Source organism: Moschus berezovskii, chromosome 6 (genome assembly GCF_049115385.1).
Source record: "Moschus berezovskii isolate FMDL1 chromosome 6, NW_MosBer_1.0, whole genome shotgun sequence".
NCBI lineage: Eukaryota > Metazoa > Chordata > Mammalia > Artiodactyla > Moschidae > Moschus > Moschus berezovskii.
Window position 1 is genome coordinate 74518446 of NC_142465.1, and position 15272 is coordinate 74533717.

General features: G+C 42.1%; 1 protein-coding gene across 3 annotated transcripts in view; it reads left to right on the plus strand.

Moving 5' to 3' along the window:
• POLR3B (RNA polymerase III subunit B) overlaps positions 1 to 15272 on the plus strand; it is a 115251-nt gene continuing 99979 nt past the window's right edge. The window contains exons 1-7 of one of the 3 annotated variants that reach the window (XM_055394426.2): positions 1 to 168; positions 4368 to 4400; positions 7150 to 7206; positions 7291 to 7355; positions 10806 to 10881; positions 12980 to 13080; positions 14320 to 14411. In XM_055394426.2, the coding sequence (XP_055250401.1) occupies positions 97 to 168; positions 4368 to 4400; positions 7150 to 7206; positions 7291 to 7355; positions 10806 to 10881; positions 12980 to 13080; positions 14320 to 14411 (496 nt within the window). In that variant the 5' untranslated portion in view covers positions 1 to 96. Of the gene's footprint in view, positions 169 to 4367; positions 4401 to 7149; positions 7207 to 7290; positions 7356 to 7488; positions 7522 to 10805; positions 10882 to 12979; positions 13081 to 14319; positions 14412 to 15272 lie in introns of those variants that run through there. The other 2 variants (XM_088837164.1, XM_088837165.1) reach the window with 2 other exon arrangements.

Consider the following 15272-nt stretch of genomic DNA (forward strand, 5'->3'; position numbering starts at 1 on the left):
CCACCACGCAGCGCTCTCCACCGGTACAGCGGATACCTTGACGCGGGGGAGACGCACGTGAGTATTCTGCTTACTGCTTGCTTCATCGTGAGTAGCATGGACCTGCTTGCGGAAGAGTTTGGGAACCTGACCCCGGAGCAGCTGGCTGCGCCGATCCCAACTGTAGAGGTGAGTGCAGGGCAGATGGTGAACGGAAGGGACCGTGATGCGTCCTCGAGAGGCGTTGCCCCGAGTCCTGGCCATGGAGGGGGGCGGGCCGCGGCTTCCGCGCATGCTCAGGATTCTGCGCTGGCTCGGGGCTCCGCGGGTTTACTCCCTTGCCGGCCGCTGGACCCACGTGCAATGGTTGAGCTGGGGGACCTGGCAGGCGCCACGCTGGCCTAGCAGCCCCGCCCACGGCTTCGGCGTTGGACCCATTCTAGTGTACGAGTGTTGTCAGGGAGGACTGACTCTCACCCACCTTGGGGGACGTATTGCATCTTTGCTTCCTTATAAAGGATGCTGAGCTCCATGGAGCTTAGGCTCCCACCGCTAGCTGTGGTGTTAAAACAAAATCGTCCGAATCCCAGGCTAGTAATTTCTCCTTTTCGCCGGGAACTCAAGTTTGGATTGCAAGAGTATTTTAAGTGCCCAGAAAATTTACTCCAAATTTTAAGTGTTTTCTCGGGGAGTACCCCTGTAGCTTTCATCAGCTTCTCAGAAGTTAAGGATAACTGTCCTACTCTGAGCTGCCTGATGAAGTTCAGCTGTTGGTATAATTTTATTTTCTGTAAAGGTACATATAATTTCTCTGGGGCTCAAAATTTTAGTTGGCATCGGTTGGGGACATGGAGAAATAGTCAAGGGAGAGATTCACGTAGCGGGAACAAGACACTTGAAACCTGGAGGCAAGGCCATCTGATATTTTTGAGAAATAAAAATAAATCCAGTAGTATTGGGGTGTGAAAAAGTAGAGGAGAGATTAAAGGTGACAGATAAGGGTCCTGGTTATGAAAGGTTTTGTTAGAGATCTGAAGGAGGCCTGGGATGCTATTGACAGGTTTAAGCAGGACAATGACTGACAAGATCAATGAATCAATTTCTTTATAATCATTCTGCAAATTACATTCTGAGGAATTACAGTCAGTCTATTAGATTCTGTGAGTGCGTTCCTACATGCTGGTTTTCATCAGGCAATACTGGATTTTTAACTTTTTTTGTTTGTTTACTTTATATTGGAGTATAGTTGGTTTGAATTTTTAACTCTTGAACTGCTATTTAAGAGCCAGCATTTACTGAGCACTTATTATGCACCAGCTCTGTTTAAACCTAATGAGCATTATGTTATTTAATCCTCTGAAGCAAGTAATATTTTTGCCCCATTTTGCCGGATGCTGATTGCAGTCATGAAATTAAAAGATGCTTACACCTTGGAAGGAAAGTTATGACCAACCTAGATAGCATATTAAAAAGCAGAGACATTACTTTACCAACAAAGGTCTGTCTAGTCAAGGCTATGGTTTTTCCAGTGGTCATGTATGGATGTGAGAGTTGGACTGTGAAGAATTTGGTGTTGGAGAAGACTCTTGAGAGTCCCTTGAACTGCACGGAGATCCAACAAGTCCATTCTGAAGGAGATCAGGTCCTGAATGTACATTGGAAGGACTGATCCTGAAGCTGAAACTCCAATACTTTGGCCACCTCATGCGAAGAGTTGACTCATTGGAAAAGACTCTGACGCTCGGAGGGATTGGGGGCAGGAGGAGAAGGGGACGACAGAATGAGATGGCTGGATGGCATCACCGACTCGATGCACATGAGTTTGAGTGTACTCCGGGAGTTGGTGATGGACAGGGAGGCCTGGCATGCTGTGATTCATGGGGTCGCAAAGAGTCAGACACGACTGAGTGACAGAACTGAACTGAACTGAAGGAGCATTATGTTATTTAATCCTCCGAAGCAAGTAATATTTTTGCCCCATTTTGCCAATGAAGATTTTTAAGACCTAGAGAAGTTAAGTAACTAACCCAGTGTCAGAAGGCCATTAAGTGACTGTTGGGGATTTTGGATTTCAGCAGTCAGACTCCAGAGCTCCTGACCTTAACTGCTGACTGAACTGCTTCTCCAGAGAGCTGCAGGATTTCTGTTTCTTCTCTTAAGTTGCACAGCCATGAAGGGACCAGTGACATATTTCCAGTCTTCTGATTTAGAAATAAGAGTTCCTCTTCCTGACCCTCTGCATCCAGTCCACCATCCCATCTTAAGGGCCCCAATTACAAAATGTACTCTGTTCTGACATCCCCACTGTTCTCCAAGTCAGCCACTGTCATCTCTTACTTCCTTGGCTTCTTACTTGTCCCATTCCAGTCTATTCTCTGATCTGTCACCAGGGCCATCAGTTTAAACATGCAGAATGTTCACATTGCTTCCTTGGTTAAAATTCTTCAGTCTGCCCATTGCTCTCAGGGCAAAAAAAAATCTAGTCTTTACCATATTGTTAAGGCTTTTCTCAATCTGGCCACTGCTTACTTCTCTAGCTTGTTTCTCCCCACCTGCCCCTTCTCCACTCCAACTCCTCAAGCTCTTTCTACTCTCCGTGTAGTCCGTTCTGGTCTTTCTGTCGTTCTTCTCTGTAGATTTACATCCAGTAAAATGCAGAAGTACTTACTTAGTGTTCATTTACATTAGTTTTTACAGTTACGTATACCGAAATAACTACCACCCCATACAAGATATACAACATTTTCATCATTGCAGAAAGTGCCCTTTTCAGTCTGAGCCCTACGCCACCATTTGATTTCTGTCATCATAGATTAGTTTTGCCAGACTCATTTCTTTTGTGTTTGTGTGTGTGTGTTGATGTTTGGTAGAAACCACCAAAATTCTGTAAAAGCAATTATCCTTCAATTAAATTTTTTTTAATGACTTTTTTTAAGAGTAGTTTTAGGTTCAGAGCAAAACTGAGAGGAAGGTATAGAGACTTTCTATTTACCACTGCCCCCACTTACCTTTTCTTAAAAAATGTTTTTCCATTTTCCAGATTGTCAGCCCTCTCTGACCACTCCTTGATCTCTGCTCAGTGTGCTTTCTGCTGCTCTAAGTGTTGGGGTATTTCTGATCCCACTTCACGGAGCTCCTCTCCACCTACACTCCACAGGTGGTCTCATCTGTTTCATGACTTCCCCTGCCGTCCGCCTGCTGACTTTCCCTGATTTAGATCTCCAGGCCACTCTTCTCAAGTTCCAGACTCATTTGTTGTCAATTTGGCATGTCCACCTGCATGTCTAGTGGATATCTCAAACTTAACATGTCCCCAGCCAAACTCCTGGTCACCCTTTGACACTAAACCTGCTGTTCCGGCAGCATCCCTGCCTCCTCATCTCCAGAAATGGCAGCACTAAGGTATCAGTCTCAATTCCTCTTTCTCAGATTCCTGCATCTCATCTGCTATCAAGTCCTGTTGACTCTAACTTCACATCGTGTTTTCCTAGGCAACACTTTCTCACTACCTGTATTGTTATCAGCCTAGAGTATTGCAGGAAACTCCTAAATGATCCCTCTGCGTCTAACCTTGTCTTTTCTCACCACAGCAGCTGGAGTGATCCAGCTAAAATGGATCACATCATCTTGTCACTCTTTTGTTCAAAACCTTCTAGCACTTCTCTGTTGCCCAAAGTCAAAAAATTTTACAGTTTCTTACAAGGTCTTACATAATCCTGGGGCTCTTATTCAGAAACTGTGTTTTCTTACTTTAGACTCAGTTGTCCTATTTCCCCTGAACAGATTAGATACCATTCATGAAGAGTTGTATCATGGTAGGCTGTTTACAACCTCAGGAAGGTGTGAACAGCAGGCCTAAGAGCTGAACGTGGCAGTTTGCAGCTGTTTAAATAGGTGAACACCGGGTTATATCTTTCTTCAGCCTGGACTCTGACCAGGTGCTAGTTGAGGAAAAATAGGAGGGAGAAAGAACTCCCTTTGGGTTGAAAGACCCAGATTCCCCACCAAACTCTCTGAAACTTACTAATACTTTCCCTTTTTCAAACTGGCAAACCCTGCTTACTCAGGAAGGGTCATGAGAATAAAAGAAAGATGAAAAGTGCTTGGACTCTTGAGTCATCAAAAAGAGATTAAAGTATATTTTGTTGAAGAAATCTGTGGTTTATATATGCTTGTGTGTATGCATGTGTTTGTATGCATGTACATGTACAGTGCATATGTGATTTCCATAAAAAGGTTGCAATGTAAAAATTGTTCTTTTTGTTTCCACTTACTTTCTTTTGCTTACTGTGATAAAGTAAGTCACTTTTGGTACATTAAAATAACCTCATGAAAATATTGTGATCGCTGACACAGAGTTCTGATACTTTTATTGTTCTGATTCACAGGAAAAATGGCGGCTGCTTCCAGCATTTTTAAAGGTAATTAATATCTAATAACAGTTATTTTTCCAGTCAAGAGTCAAGAAATAGGCCTTTTTTTAAATTAAATTTTATCACCAACATTTTTTGACTTTGTGCAACTGTGCACTTTTCTAAGTTTTAGAAATATGAGAAATTATAAGGCAGTAACCCTGTCTATGAAGTACTAGGTAGGGGATTATAATTTAATTTTAGAGTTAGGAAGTAGTTTACATTGTCGCTTGGCATAGGAATAATACAAACCAAAGTGCTACTGGCAGAAGATTGATGCCACATGTGGTCAGAAAGGGCCTTCTGAAGAAGGTGAGACATAAACCACATCCTCAGAGGAGGCTCAGTGGCCTGGCAGAGTACAGTCCATGGGGTTGCAAAAGAGACACGACTTAGCAGCTAAACAACAATAGCGAGAGGAAAGGAATTACCTAAGCTGAAAGGTAGGATGCGGGGAGCATGGCTTACTAAAAGTCCTCAAGAGGAGGATCCACGGGGTCTGTTGAAAACAGAGTCCAGTCTGCTTGGCTGGAGTGGATGAGTGGTTCGGACAAAGGAAGTACAGATTTTAAGGTTCCTCAGTTCAGTTCAGTTCAGTCACTCAGTCGCGTCCGACTCTCCGCGACCCCATAAATCACAGCACGCCGGGCCTCCCTATCCATCACCAACTCCCGGAGTTCACTCAAACTCATGTCCACAGAGTCGGCGATGCCATCCAGCCATCTCATTCTCGGTCGTCCCCTTCTCCTCCCGCCCCCAACCTTTCCCAGCATCAGAGTCTTTTCCAGTGAGTCAACTCGTCGCATGAGGTGGCCAAAGTATTGCAGTTTCAGCTTTAGCATCAGTCCTTCCAGTGAACACCCAGGATCGATCCTATTATCATTGAATTTCAGTTTTAAAGAGCTTATGCTAAATAGTAGCAGCTTCCACAATGAGAGACCACTTGACACCCAGTAGGATGACTGTAGTCAAGAAAGAAAGACAATAACAATTGTTGGTGGGGATGTGGAACACTTGGAACCCTCACACTCTACTGATGGAGTTGCAGCCACTTTGGAAAACAGCCTGGCAGTTCATCAAATGGTTGAACATAGAGTTACTGTATGATCCTGCAATTCTACTCCTAGCTATTTACCCATGAGGAACAAAAACATATGTCCATGCAAAAACTTGTACACAGGTGTTCATAGCAGCATTATTTATAATAGCCAAAAATAGAAACAACTCAAATACCGACTGATGGATGGCTAAATGAAATATGATATATCCATACAATGAAATGTTTTTGGCAATAGAAAGTGCCAATACATGCTACAGCATGGATGAATCTTGGAAACATTATGCTCAGTGAAAGAGTTGCTGCTGCTAAGTCACTTCAGTCATGTCCGACTCTGTGTGACCCCATAGACAGCAGCCCACCAGGCTCCCCTGTCCCTGGGATTCTCCAGGCAGGAACACTGGAGTGGGTTGCCATTTCCTTCTCCAATGTGTGAAAGTGAAAAGTGAAAGTGAACTCGCTCAGTCGTGTCTGACCCTTAGCGACCCCACGGACTGCAGCCTACCAGGCTCCTCCATCCATGGGATTTTCCAGGCAAGAGTACTGGAGTGGGGTGCCATTGAAAGAGTAGAGGGTTGAAAAAATGTGTCGCATTTTTTCCATCTTCAGTTCTGTATAATTGTCGGAAGGGAGCGTGCTGGCAGGTGAGGCTGGGAATTGTCAAGGCCAGATTTCTGACCAGTTTTTACAGTCCATGGGCTGCTGAAGAGTCTGGAAAGCATGTCTGTGAGAAATAGTGGAAGAGCCTCTTCAGCCTGGAAGAGAAGACATAAAAGAGATGTGATAACTAAATGGACTGTGGTGGAGAAGACATTGTCTTCAGAAAAGACAGTTAAGCCCATGGGGGGCGAGGAACTGTGGGATGTTAGACTACAGATCATTATAAGAGTGAATTTTCCCCCCAATAATCAGGACTATTTCAAAATGGGATAGCTGCTTAGTAAGCCAGTGAGATCCCTCAAAAGAGGTGTAATTAAAGCAGAGGCCCTGTGATGCTTTCTATTGGGTGTATTCTAGAAGGGTTGAACTAATTGTGTTTGAACATTATTGTAAAAAGTTGAACACATTACAGTCCTTTTAAATCCTAAGACTTTGAAGTCTGTGTTTAGCATTTCAGGGTTTTTCATGGCCGCACACAGCACTGTCTGTGTAGCTGTACTGACTTTTGAGATGAAAGGCAGTCACTGGAGCTGATCTGTTCGTAGGTCCCTGGGGTTCACCTTGCTTTCAATTTTAAATGCATTTATTTTTGGTTTCCTTAATAGAGATCCTTATTTTTCCCCATCATTCTTCTAAAAGTGATATGAAAGACCACATATGGGGAAATCATAAAATCGCTTACATAGGTGCAAGAAAAAAAGAAAATAGGCATTGTTTGAGGGTTGGAGAGATGATGCTTGATTGCTATATTTTTTCCTTGGATTTTCTTTCTTGCCTAATTTGTTAGCTCACGGGGAGTCGTTAGAATATATCTTGAATTCCATACATCAGTTTGTTTTTCAGGGAGGAAAGTTTGAGGGTGTTCTAGTAAGATGGAGGAGAAATGGAATGAGGACATGAAAATAGAAAGTTTTGGCAAGTAAAATTTATGGATTTTTTGTGGTCAGTTTGGTTTTGGGGGAAAATTTATAGATCAGGTTAAGCCCCTTGTGTAATCTGCTATTTTGTTGCTAACCTGCTTTTATTTTTTTATCTATTTAGGTGAAAGGCCTTGTGAAACAGCATATAGATTCATTTAACTATTTCATTAATGTAGAGGTAAGCATCAGATCTTGGGAAAGGATATGATTACGAATGAACTGGAGGCCAGAGTCTTTCCTCATGTTACTCTTTCCATTGCAGATAAAGAAAATAATGAAAGCCAATGAAAAGGTTACAAGTGATGCTGACCCCATGTGGTACTTAAAGTAAGGAACCAACTACTCTTAGTTTGCTATTTTGATCATGTTTAACATTTTTGTGTGTCTGACATTTTTTTATAGTGATTGTAGTTGCTATCAAAATTCTTCTAACATTATTCTCCTTTTTTGTTTTGAATAGGAAAATAATTATCAAATGTTCAATTTTTAATTGGTAAGCTATGAAAACAAGTAGTTATGAGTGAAAAGTTACTGAAACTTAGGTTTAAGCCTTTCTTAAAAACAGTTTTAGACTTAAAGAATTACAAAAATAGGATGGAGTTCCCATGTTACCCTTCACCCAGTTTATGCTGATGTTAACATCTTATGTGGTCATAGCACAGTTAGCCACACTGGGAAATCAGCCCTGATACAATACTGTCAGCTTAGCTTAGGTTTCCCGCAAATGCCCTTTATCTGGCACAGTATTCAGTCCAGGACCTGCATTGGGTCCAGGTGGCGTATGTCTCCTTTGTCCTCCCCAGCCTGTGGCAGCTCCTCAAGTTCTCTTGGTCTTTCACGTGACCGTGACATGTTTTTGACCTTGACACTTTCGAAGAATTCTGGTCAGTTGTTTTGTCAAAGGTCCTCAGTTTGGGTTTGTGTGGTGTTTGCTCATGGCTACATTGGTTTATGCCTTTTTGGCCTCAGAAGCAATGCTTTGGGTTGCTCTCCCTGCACCATATCAGGTGGTATAGACGTCAGTCTGCTTTATTACTGGCAATTTAACTTTGTTCATTTGGTTAAGGTGGTATCTTCCAGGTTTCTCCACGGTAAAGTTACTATCTTTCCTTTAGTAATCAATCACTAAATTGTGATCCTGTGAGACTACAAGTATCTTATTTGTCATACTATTTTACCTAGTACTTTAGCATGCATTGGTGGTTTTTACCTTTAAAAGTAATTACTTTGGTGTTTATCTAGTGGCCAGTATCTTTTTCTATCATTCCTTCTACATTAATGTTAGAATTCTACTGTGAGAAGAGCTTTTTTCTTCCCCTCAGTTTCTATCTGTTCACTTCAGTTTAGTTCAGTTCAGTTGCTCAGTCATGTCCGACTCTTTGCAACCCCATGAACTGCAGCACGCCAGGCCTCCCTGTCCATCACCAGCTCACCGAGTTTACCTAAACTCTTGTCCATTGAATCGGTGATGCCATCCAGCCATCTCATCCTCTGTTGTCCCCTTCTCATCCTGCCTTCAATGTTTCCCAGCATCAGGGTCTTTTCAAATGAGTCAGTTCTTCAAAGTATTGGAATTTCAGCTTCAGCATCAGTCCTTCCAGTGTATAGTCAGGACCTTATTTCCTTTAGAATGGACTGGTTGGATCTCCTTGCAGTCCAAGGGTCTTCTTCTTCACCACAGTTCAAAAGCATCAATTCTTCAGCGCTCAGCCTTCTTTATAGTCCAGCTCTCACATCCATACATGACTGCTGGAAAAACCATAGCTTTGACTAGACGGACCTTAATGTCTCTGCTTTAATATGCTGTCTAGGTTGGTCATAACTTTTCTTCCAAGGAGCAAGCATCTTTTAATTTCATGGTTGCAGTCCCCATCTGCAGTGATTTTGGAGCCCAAAAAGATAAAATCTGTCACTGTTTCCATTGCTTTCCCACCTATTTGCCATGAAGTGATGGGACTGAATGCCATGATCTTAGTTTTCTGAATGTTGAGCTTTAAGCCAACTTTTTCACTTTCCTCTTTCACTTTCATCAGGAGGCTCTTTAGTTCTTCGCTTTCTGCCATAAGGGTGGTGTCATCTGCATATCTGAGGCTATTGATATTTCTCCCGGCAATCTTGATTCCAGCTTGTGCTTCTTCCAAGCCCAGCGTTTCTCATGATGTACTCTGCATATAAGTTAAATAAGCAGGGTGACAATATACAGCCTTGACGTACTCCTTTTCCTCTTTGGAACCAGTCTGTTGTTCCATGTCCAGTTCTAACTGTTGCTTCCTGGCCTGCAACAGGTTTCTCAAGAGGCAGGTCAGGTGGTCAGGTATTCCCATCTCTTTCAGAATTTTCCACAGTTTATTGTGATCCACACAGTCAAAGGCTTTGGCATAGTCAATAAAGCAGTAGATGTTTTTCCTGGAGATCTCTTGCTTTTTGAATGATCCAGCGGATGTTGGCAATTTGATCTCTTATTTCTCTGCCTTTTCTAAATCCAGCTTTAACATCTGGAAGTTGACAGTTCACATGTTGCTGAAGCCTGGCTTGGAGAATTTTGAGCGTTACTTTCCTTGTATGTGAAATGAGTTCAATTGTGCAGTAGTTTGAGCATTATTTGGCATTCCCTTTCTTTGGGATTGAAATGAAAACTGACCTTTTCCAGTCCTGGAGCCACTGCTGAGTTTTCCAGGTTTGCTGGCATATTGAGTGCAGCACTGTCACAGGATCATCTTTCAGGATTTGAAATAGCTCAACTGAAATTCCATCACCTCCACTAGCTTTGTTCACACTGATGCTTCCTAAAGCCCTCTTGATTCAGCATTCCAGGATGTTTGACTCTAGGTGAGTGATCATACCATTGTGATTATCTGGGTCGTGAAGATCCTTTTTGTGTAGTTCTTCTGTGTATTCTTGCCACCTCTTCATAATATCTTCTGGTTCTATTAGGTTCATATCATTTCTGTCCTTTATCGAGCCCATCTTTGCATGAAATGTTCCCTTGGTATCTCTAATTTTCTTGACGAGATCTCTAGTCTTTCCTATTCTATTGTAATTTTATTTAAATCAATATGAACTCGTAGATAGTTATTTTATTATTTGCATCATAATCCAGTACTGTCATTATTTTATGTCTCAAATAGCCCCAGATTTGACCATAGGAAACTTCCATTGAGTTGACCTTTTAACATGCTCCTGTTTCGAACACTCCTTTACTTTCTGTTACCATGAGATGTGGTTCATATAGTATTTTCCCTGTTCCAGCCTGGAATCAATCATTTCTCCAAGCATCTTTAGTCTCCTCTTTTGCAGAGTAGTGTTTTAGACACCAAGATTTGGGTACTGAAGTCTCAGTAGACAGAGCTATACTTATTGTTTATTCAGTCCTAGGATATACAGAAAGTAGTTTCAGAATTGTTAATTCATCACTCTGTGAGAATAAAATTTACTAATATTTGTATGTTGCCTTTCTTACAAGAATGATAGCAAATTATAGATACTCTTGCATTTGCTTTTTCCCTTAAGTATCATTTTTAGGGAGCTATAATTTCAGTATTTTTGTGGAGAGATTTACTGTATTTTTTTAAAAACTCAGCTTGATGGTATTTCCTCTCCTTTGTAAACCGTGTGTTCTGTGACTTCAGGATCTCCAGTTGTAAATTTTTAGTTTGCCATTCTCTGCAAGATAAGCATTTGTCAAAAGTGTAATCTCGTATTTGGAAGGAAAATAGCTTGATTGTTTATATGTTCTTTGAAGAAGTATAATTGATTCTGGAATAACTTGCCTTTCAGATATCTTAATATCTATGTCGGGCTCCCTGATGTTGAAGAAAGCTTCAACGTAACTAGACCAGTGTCCCCTCATGAGGTAATTACCAACCATAATTTAATTGGATTTTTTTGGCTTAATTGGAAGAGCCAGTGCCCTTAAAATATATTCTTAAAAAGTGATTTAAAGATAGGGGAAAAATATATTCTCCGAAAAGGGAGAAGACAAAGAGTTCAAAGTAGTTGAAGAAGGCTGAGGCTGCAGCTGTCATAATAATTCCTCCTGACATTGAAGAAAACTCATGGGTGTTACTGCAGTTAGAGAAAAAGGAAACAAAGATTTCTTGGAGGGATTTTGACTCCTGGAGAGATGGGGAGCGTGTGAGAGCCAGGTGGGTGGGCAGTCATGGGATCCACAGCAAGACACAGCGGGTTCAGGTACTGCAGGCTCTGCCATACAACTCTATTCCTATTGTTAGCGGAGAGCATCTGAGGGGGACAGAGGGGTCCCTGAGGTAGTTTTGGGGTCCTGTCCGGTTTCATTCCCATTTGAAGGGATTGTTAAGACCATGAATATCTGCCTATCATGGGTATTGCTGCTGCTGCTGCTAAGTCACTTCAGTCGTGTCCGACTCTGTGACCCCATAGACAGAAGCCCACCAGGCTCCCCCATCCCTGGGATTCTCCAGGCAAGAACACTGGAGTGGGTTGCCATTTCCTTCTCCAGTGTGTAAAAGTGAAAGTGAAGTCGCTCAGTAGTGTCCGACCCTTAACAAACCCACGGATTGCAGCCTACCAGGCTCCTCCATCCATGGGATTTTCTAGGCAAGAGTACTGGAGTGGCTTGCCATTGCCTTCTCCAATCATGGGTACTACCTTAGTTTTATTAAAAAAGAAAACAAGATAATATTTATATAGTACTCTGTACTAGCACCATTCTAAAATACATATTCATACTTTTAGGAATTAATGTTACTCACATGACTGAGATACAGAAAGTTTATTTAAAACTTAATTAGTAGAGCCAGGATTTGAACACAGGCCAGAGTCCACACTAACCATCATGCCAGCCCACCTTCTGTCAGGCCTGAAGAAGGCTTGATCTAATTAAATAAATGGTGTAAGCCATGCTTACTGGTCAATAATAGGGCTTCACTGGTAGCTTAGATGGTAGAGAATCTGCCTGCAATGTGGGAGACCCGGGTTTCTGTCCCTGGGTTGGGAAGATCCCCTGAAGAAGGAAATGGCAACCCACTCCAGTGTTCTTGCGTGGAGAATTTCATGGATAGAGAAACCTGGCAGACTGCATTCCATGGGGTCGCAAAGAATTGGACACAACGGAAGTGGCTGTTTTAAAACCCTAAGCACAGTTAGGCTAGAAAAAAGTTTATATCTGTCTTTGGTTTAGTAAAAGCCCAAGAGAGGATTCAGCATCATGAATTATCTGACTCAGGTTCAGAGGAATTCTCTTTGAGACCCCAAGCCATCTGATGACCTTCAATATAATAGAGAAGTCTTTGGAAGATTCTGGTGGGTTTCCTGTTTCCAATCATGGCCGAGGCGAGGACATCACTTAGTGAGTCATGGCCACGTAAAAGTAAAGCTCACACCAACCATTCCAAAAGTTCTGCAAGTGACTCAGAAACTATTAGAATGACGTGTTGAGTGATTCGTGCTCTGACATGCCACTTGCAAAGGAATTTTGTGATATAGTTTATTTGAAGAAGACTAGGAGATACAGTTTAATTTTTTTAGTTTGTGTACGTACTTCAGTTATGTGTGTGTGTTCAGTCACTGAACTGGTTGTTAACTGTTTTGAGTAAACCAGCCACATTGATGACTTTCCAAGGTCCCAGTTTGCAAAGAAGGATCTAACGGCTTCAGAGATGTCGGGGGAGACTGGTGATAACATCAGGTCAGGGAGAAGAAATTCAGTCCAAGATCTATTGTCCCATTTCTGGGCTGGCAGGGGCAGGGATGCTGTTTCAATGTCTATATCCATGGTTGGCATTGTCCCCTCATGGAGAGGGTAAGGTCATAACTCCCAGTTCCCTTAAGGCAGCACAGGGACAGCTGGGTACCGTGGAGGGGTCAGAGTCCAGCAGGGGCCTTACTTCTGCTTGAGAGTGGCTCTAAGAGGCTGCTGGGACCCATTCTTTCCCCAGAGGAGGAGCAGTGATTGTATGATTCTCTTCCAGTGCCGATTGCGGGACATGACGTACTCCGCTCCCATCACAGTGGATATCGAGTACACTCGAGGCAGCCAGAGGATCATCCGTAACGCCTTACCCATTGGCAGGTGAGGCCTGACACTGCCTGCATCGTGGCCCTGTGAGGTGACCCCTGAGCAGGACTGACACTCCTTGCCCCGTTCTCTCATCTGAAATGTGGGGGAAATGGAGCCTACTTCACCGGGTTGCCTTATGGGTCCAATGAGTCAGTATATGTAAAACACTTGGAGCAGCATTCATCACGTTGTTGTGTTTCAATTGTGAAGTTAAGGAAACTGCTTCCATTTCCTCCTATAACTCCAGGCTGTTAGGGAAGCACTAGGTAAGAGATCATTTCATTCAACTCCCCTGGGCCAGTCTTCTTGGTGGATTTTTGCATAGAGTTTTCTTGGACGAATGACTGTTCATAGCAGTATTTAGGGGAGAAGTTATTTGCCCAGGACAAGTTTGGAAATGATAGCACCAGCTGGCATTTTTACTGCCTGGTTTTCCTAATTAGGGAAATGTATCTACTTTGCTGTAGAAATGGACCAGATCCACAATATTGTGTGTTTAATAATGATGTTGGACTTTAAACACAATGCAAATAATTGCCACTCAAGTGTTGCCCCTTGCCTCAAAATAATAAACATGCATTTGTTTATTATTAAGCCAAGAGCTCAATAAACATCTGTTTGTTCATCAAATATGCACCAGCTACCTGTTATTGTCATGTGCTATGCTGGTACCTCTATCAGGTGAATAGAAGATACTTAAGACATTGCTCACTTGGCTGCATTCTCCTCATTCTTCACTTAGAAAAAGAAATAGGGATATTAAATGAATCTTTGTTTTAGCACAGCTGTTTATCAGTGTTAAAAGAGAAGAAATTCTCTCTTATAAATGGACCATACCTGTGTCCAGTTAAATCTTAGTTCTTTTTCAGTATTGCCTGGTTAGTTCTGAGAGTCTCTTGTTCCTTACACTTTGACTCATAGTGCTGTTTCTACGTGACTAAGGCGAGTCACTTTGTTTTCCATGAATGAAGACTTGCTGCCATTTGTTGACTGTTACTCAGGCTTGTCTGCAAAGTTGGAGGGAACCATGGATTTGGGTTTTTGTTATCTGTACCAGAAAAGCAGTGTGCCTGAGGACATACTTCGTTTCGCTCAGCTCTCCCATGATACCGTCCCTCTGCCTTTCCTCAAACGTCCAACAGGAATGCAGACCCCTCAGTGATGTGTGCACTGGCCAGCTTGTATTCTGTTCAGCCTTTTTGCCAGTGACCATCTGAATATGATACTTTCTTTGTGTTTTATTTTAAACAGAATGCCCATAATGCTGCGTAGTTCAAACTGTGTTCTTACAGGAAAAACACCAGCAGAATTTGCTAAGCTGAATGAATGTCCTTTAGATCCAGGTAGGTGTGATTTCTTAGATTTCCCCTCCACTTCCTTCTTTTTTTTTGCTTTTGTTTTACTCTCGCTGTTGATTTCCCATTTTTTCTCAGAAACCAGATCAGCCTTTCTTCTTTTAGTGAATTAGGATAAAATTTTGTTTGCAAAACATACAGCAGTTTGGTTCCAACTTTATTCTGTTAGTCTGTATTTTTAAAGATATGTTGTTTCCTCTTTTATTTCAGGCTTAAAACTTTAATACCTCAGTTCAGTTCAGTTCAGTTGCTCAGTTGTGTCTGACTGTTTGTGACCCCATTAACCGCAGCACTCCAAGCCTCCCTGTTCATCACCAACTCCCGGAGTTTACCCAAACTCATGTCCATTGAGTTGGTGATACCATCTAACCATCTCATCCTCTGTCATCCCCTTCTCCTCCTGCCCTCAATCTTTCCCAACATCAGGATCTTTTCAAATGAGTCAGCTCTTCACATCAGGTGGCCAAAATATTGGAGTTTCAACTTCAACATCACTCCTTCCAGTGAACACCCAGGATGTTCTGGTTTATTGCTATGGTTTATCAGGCTGTCTGTTTGCTCGATGGTGTCTTTTGGTATGCTTAAAAATTCAAGAATAATCTCACGAAGTTCTTTGTCTTATCTGAAAAGACACAAGTAGCTCACTTCCGGCTGTTTTGAATGCCATATCTGGGCAAAAAATGAGTCTTCTGTTTAAATTTTTCTAAGTTATATTTTTGTACTTACTTCTAGGCAGTTTTTTTTAAGCTTCATGCTTAGCAGTTTACAGAATGTTCTTTTAATTCATGTTTCACTTTGATTTAGTTTATGGTTAATCTAATTCCTTTATAGTTGCATATATTGCTTTCC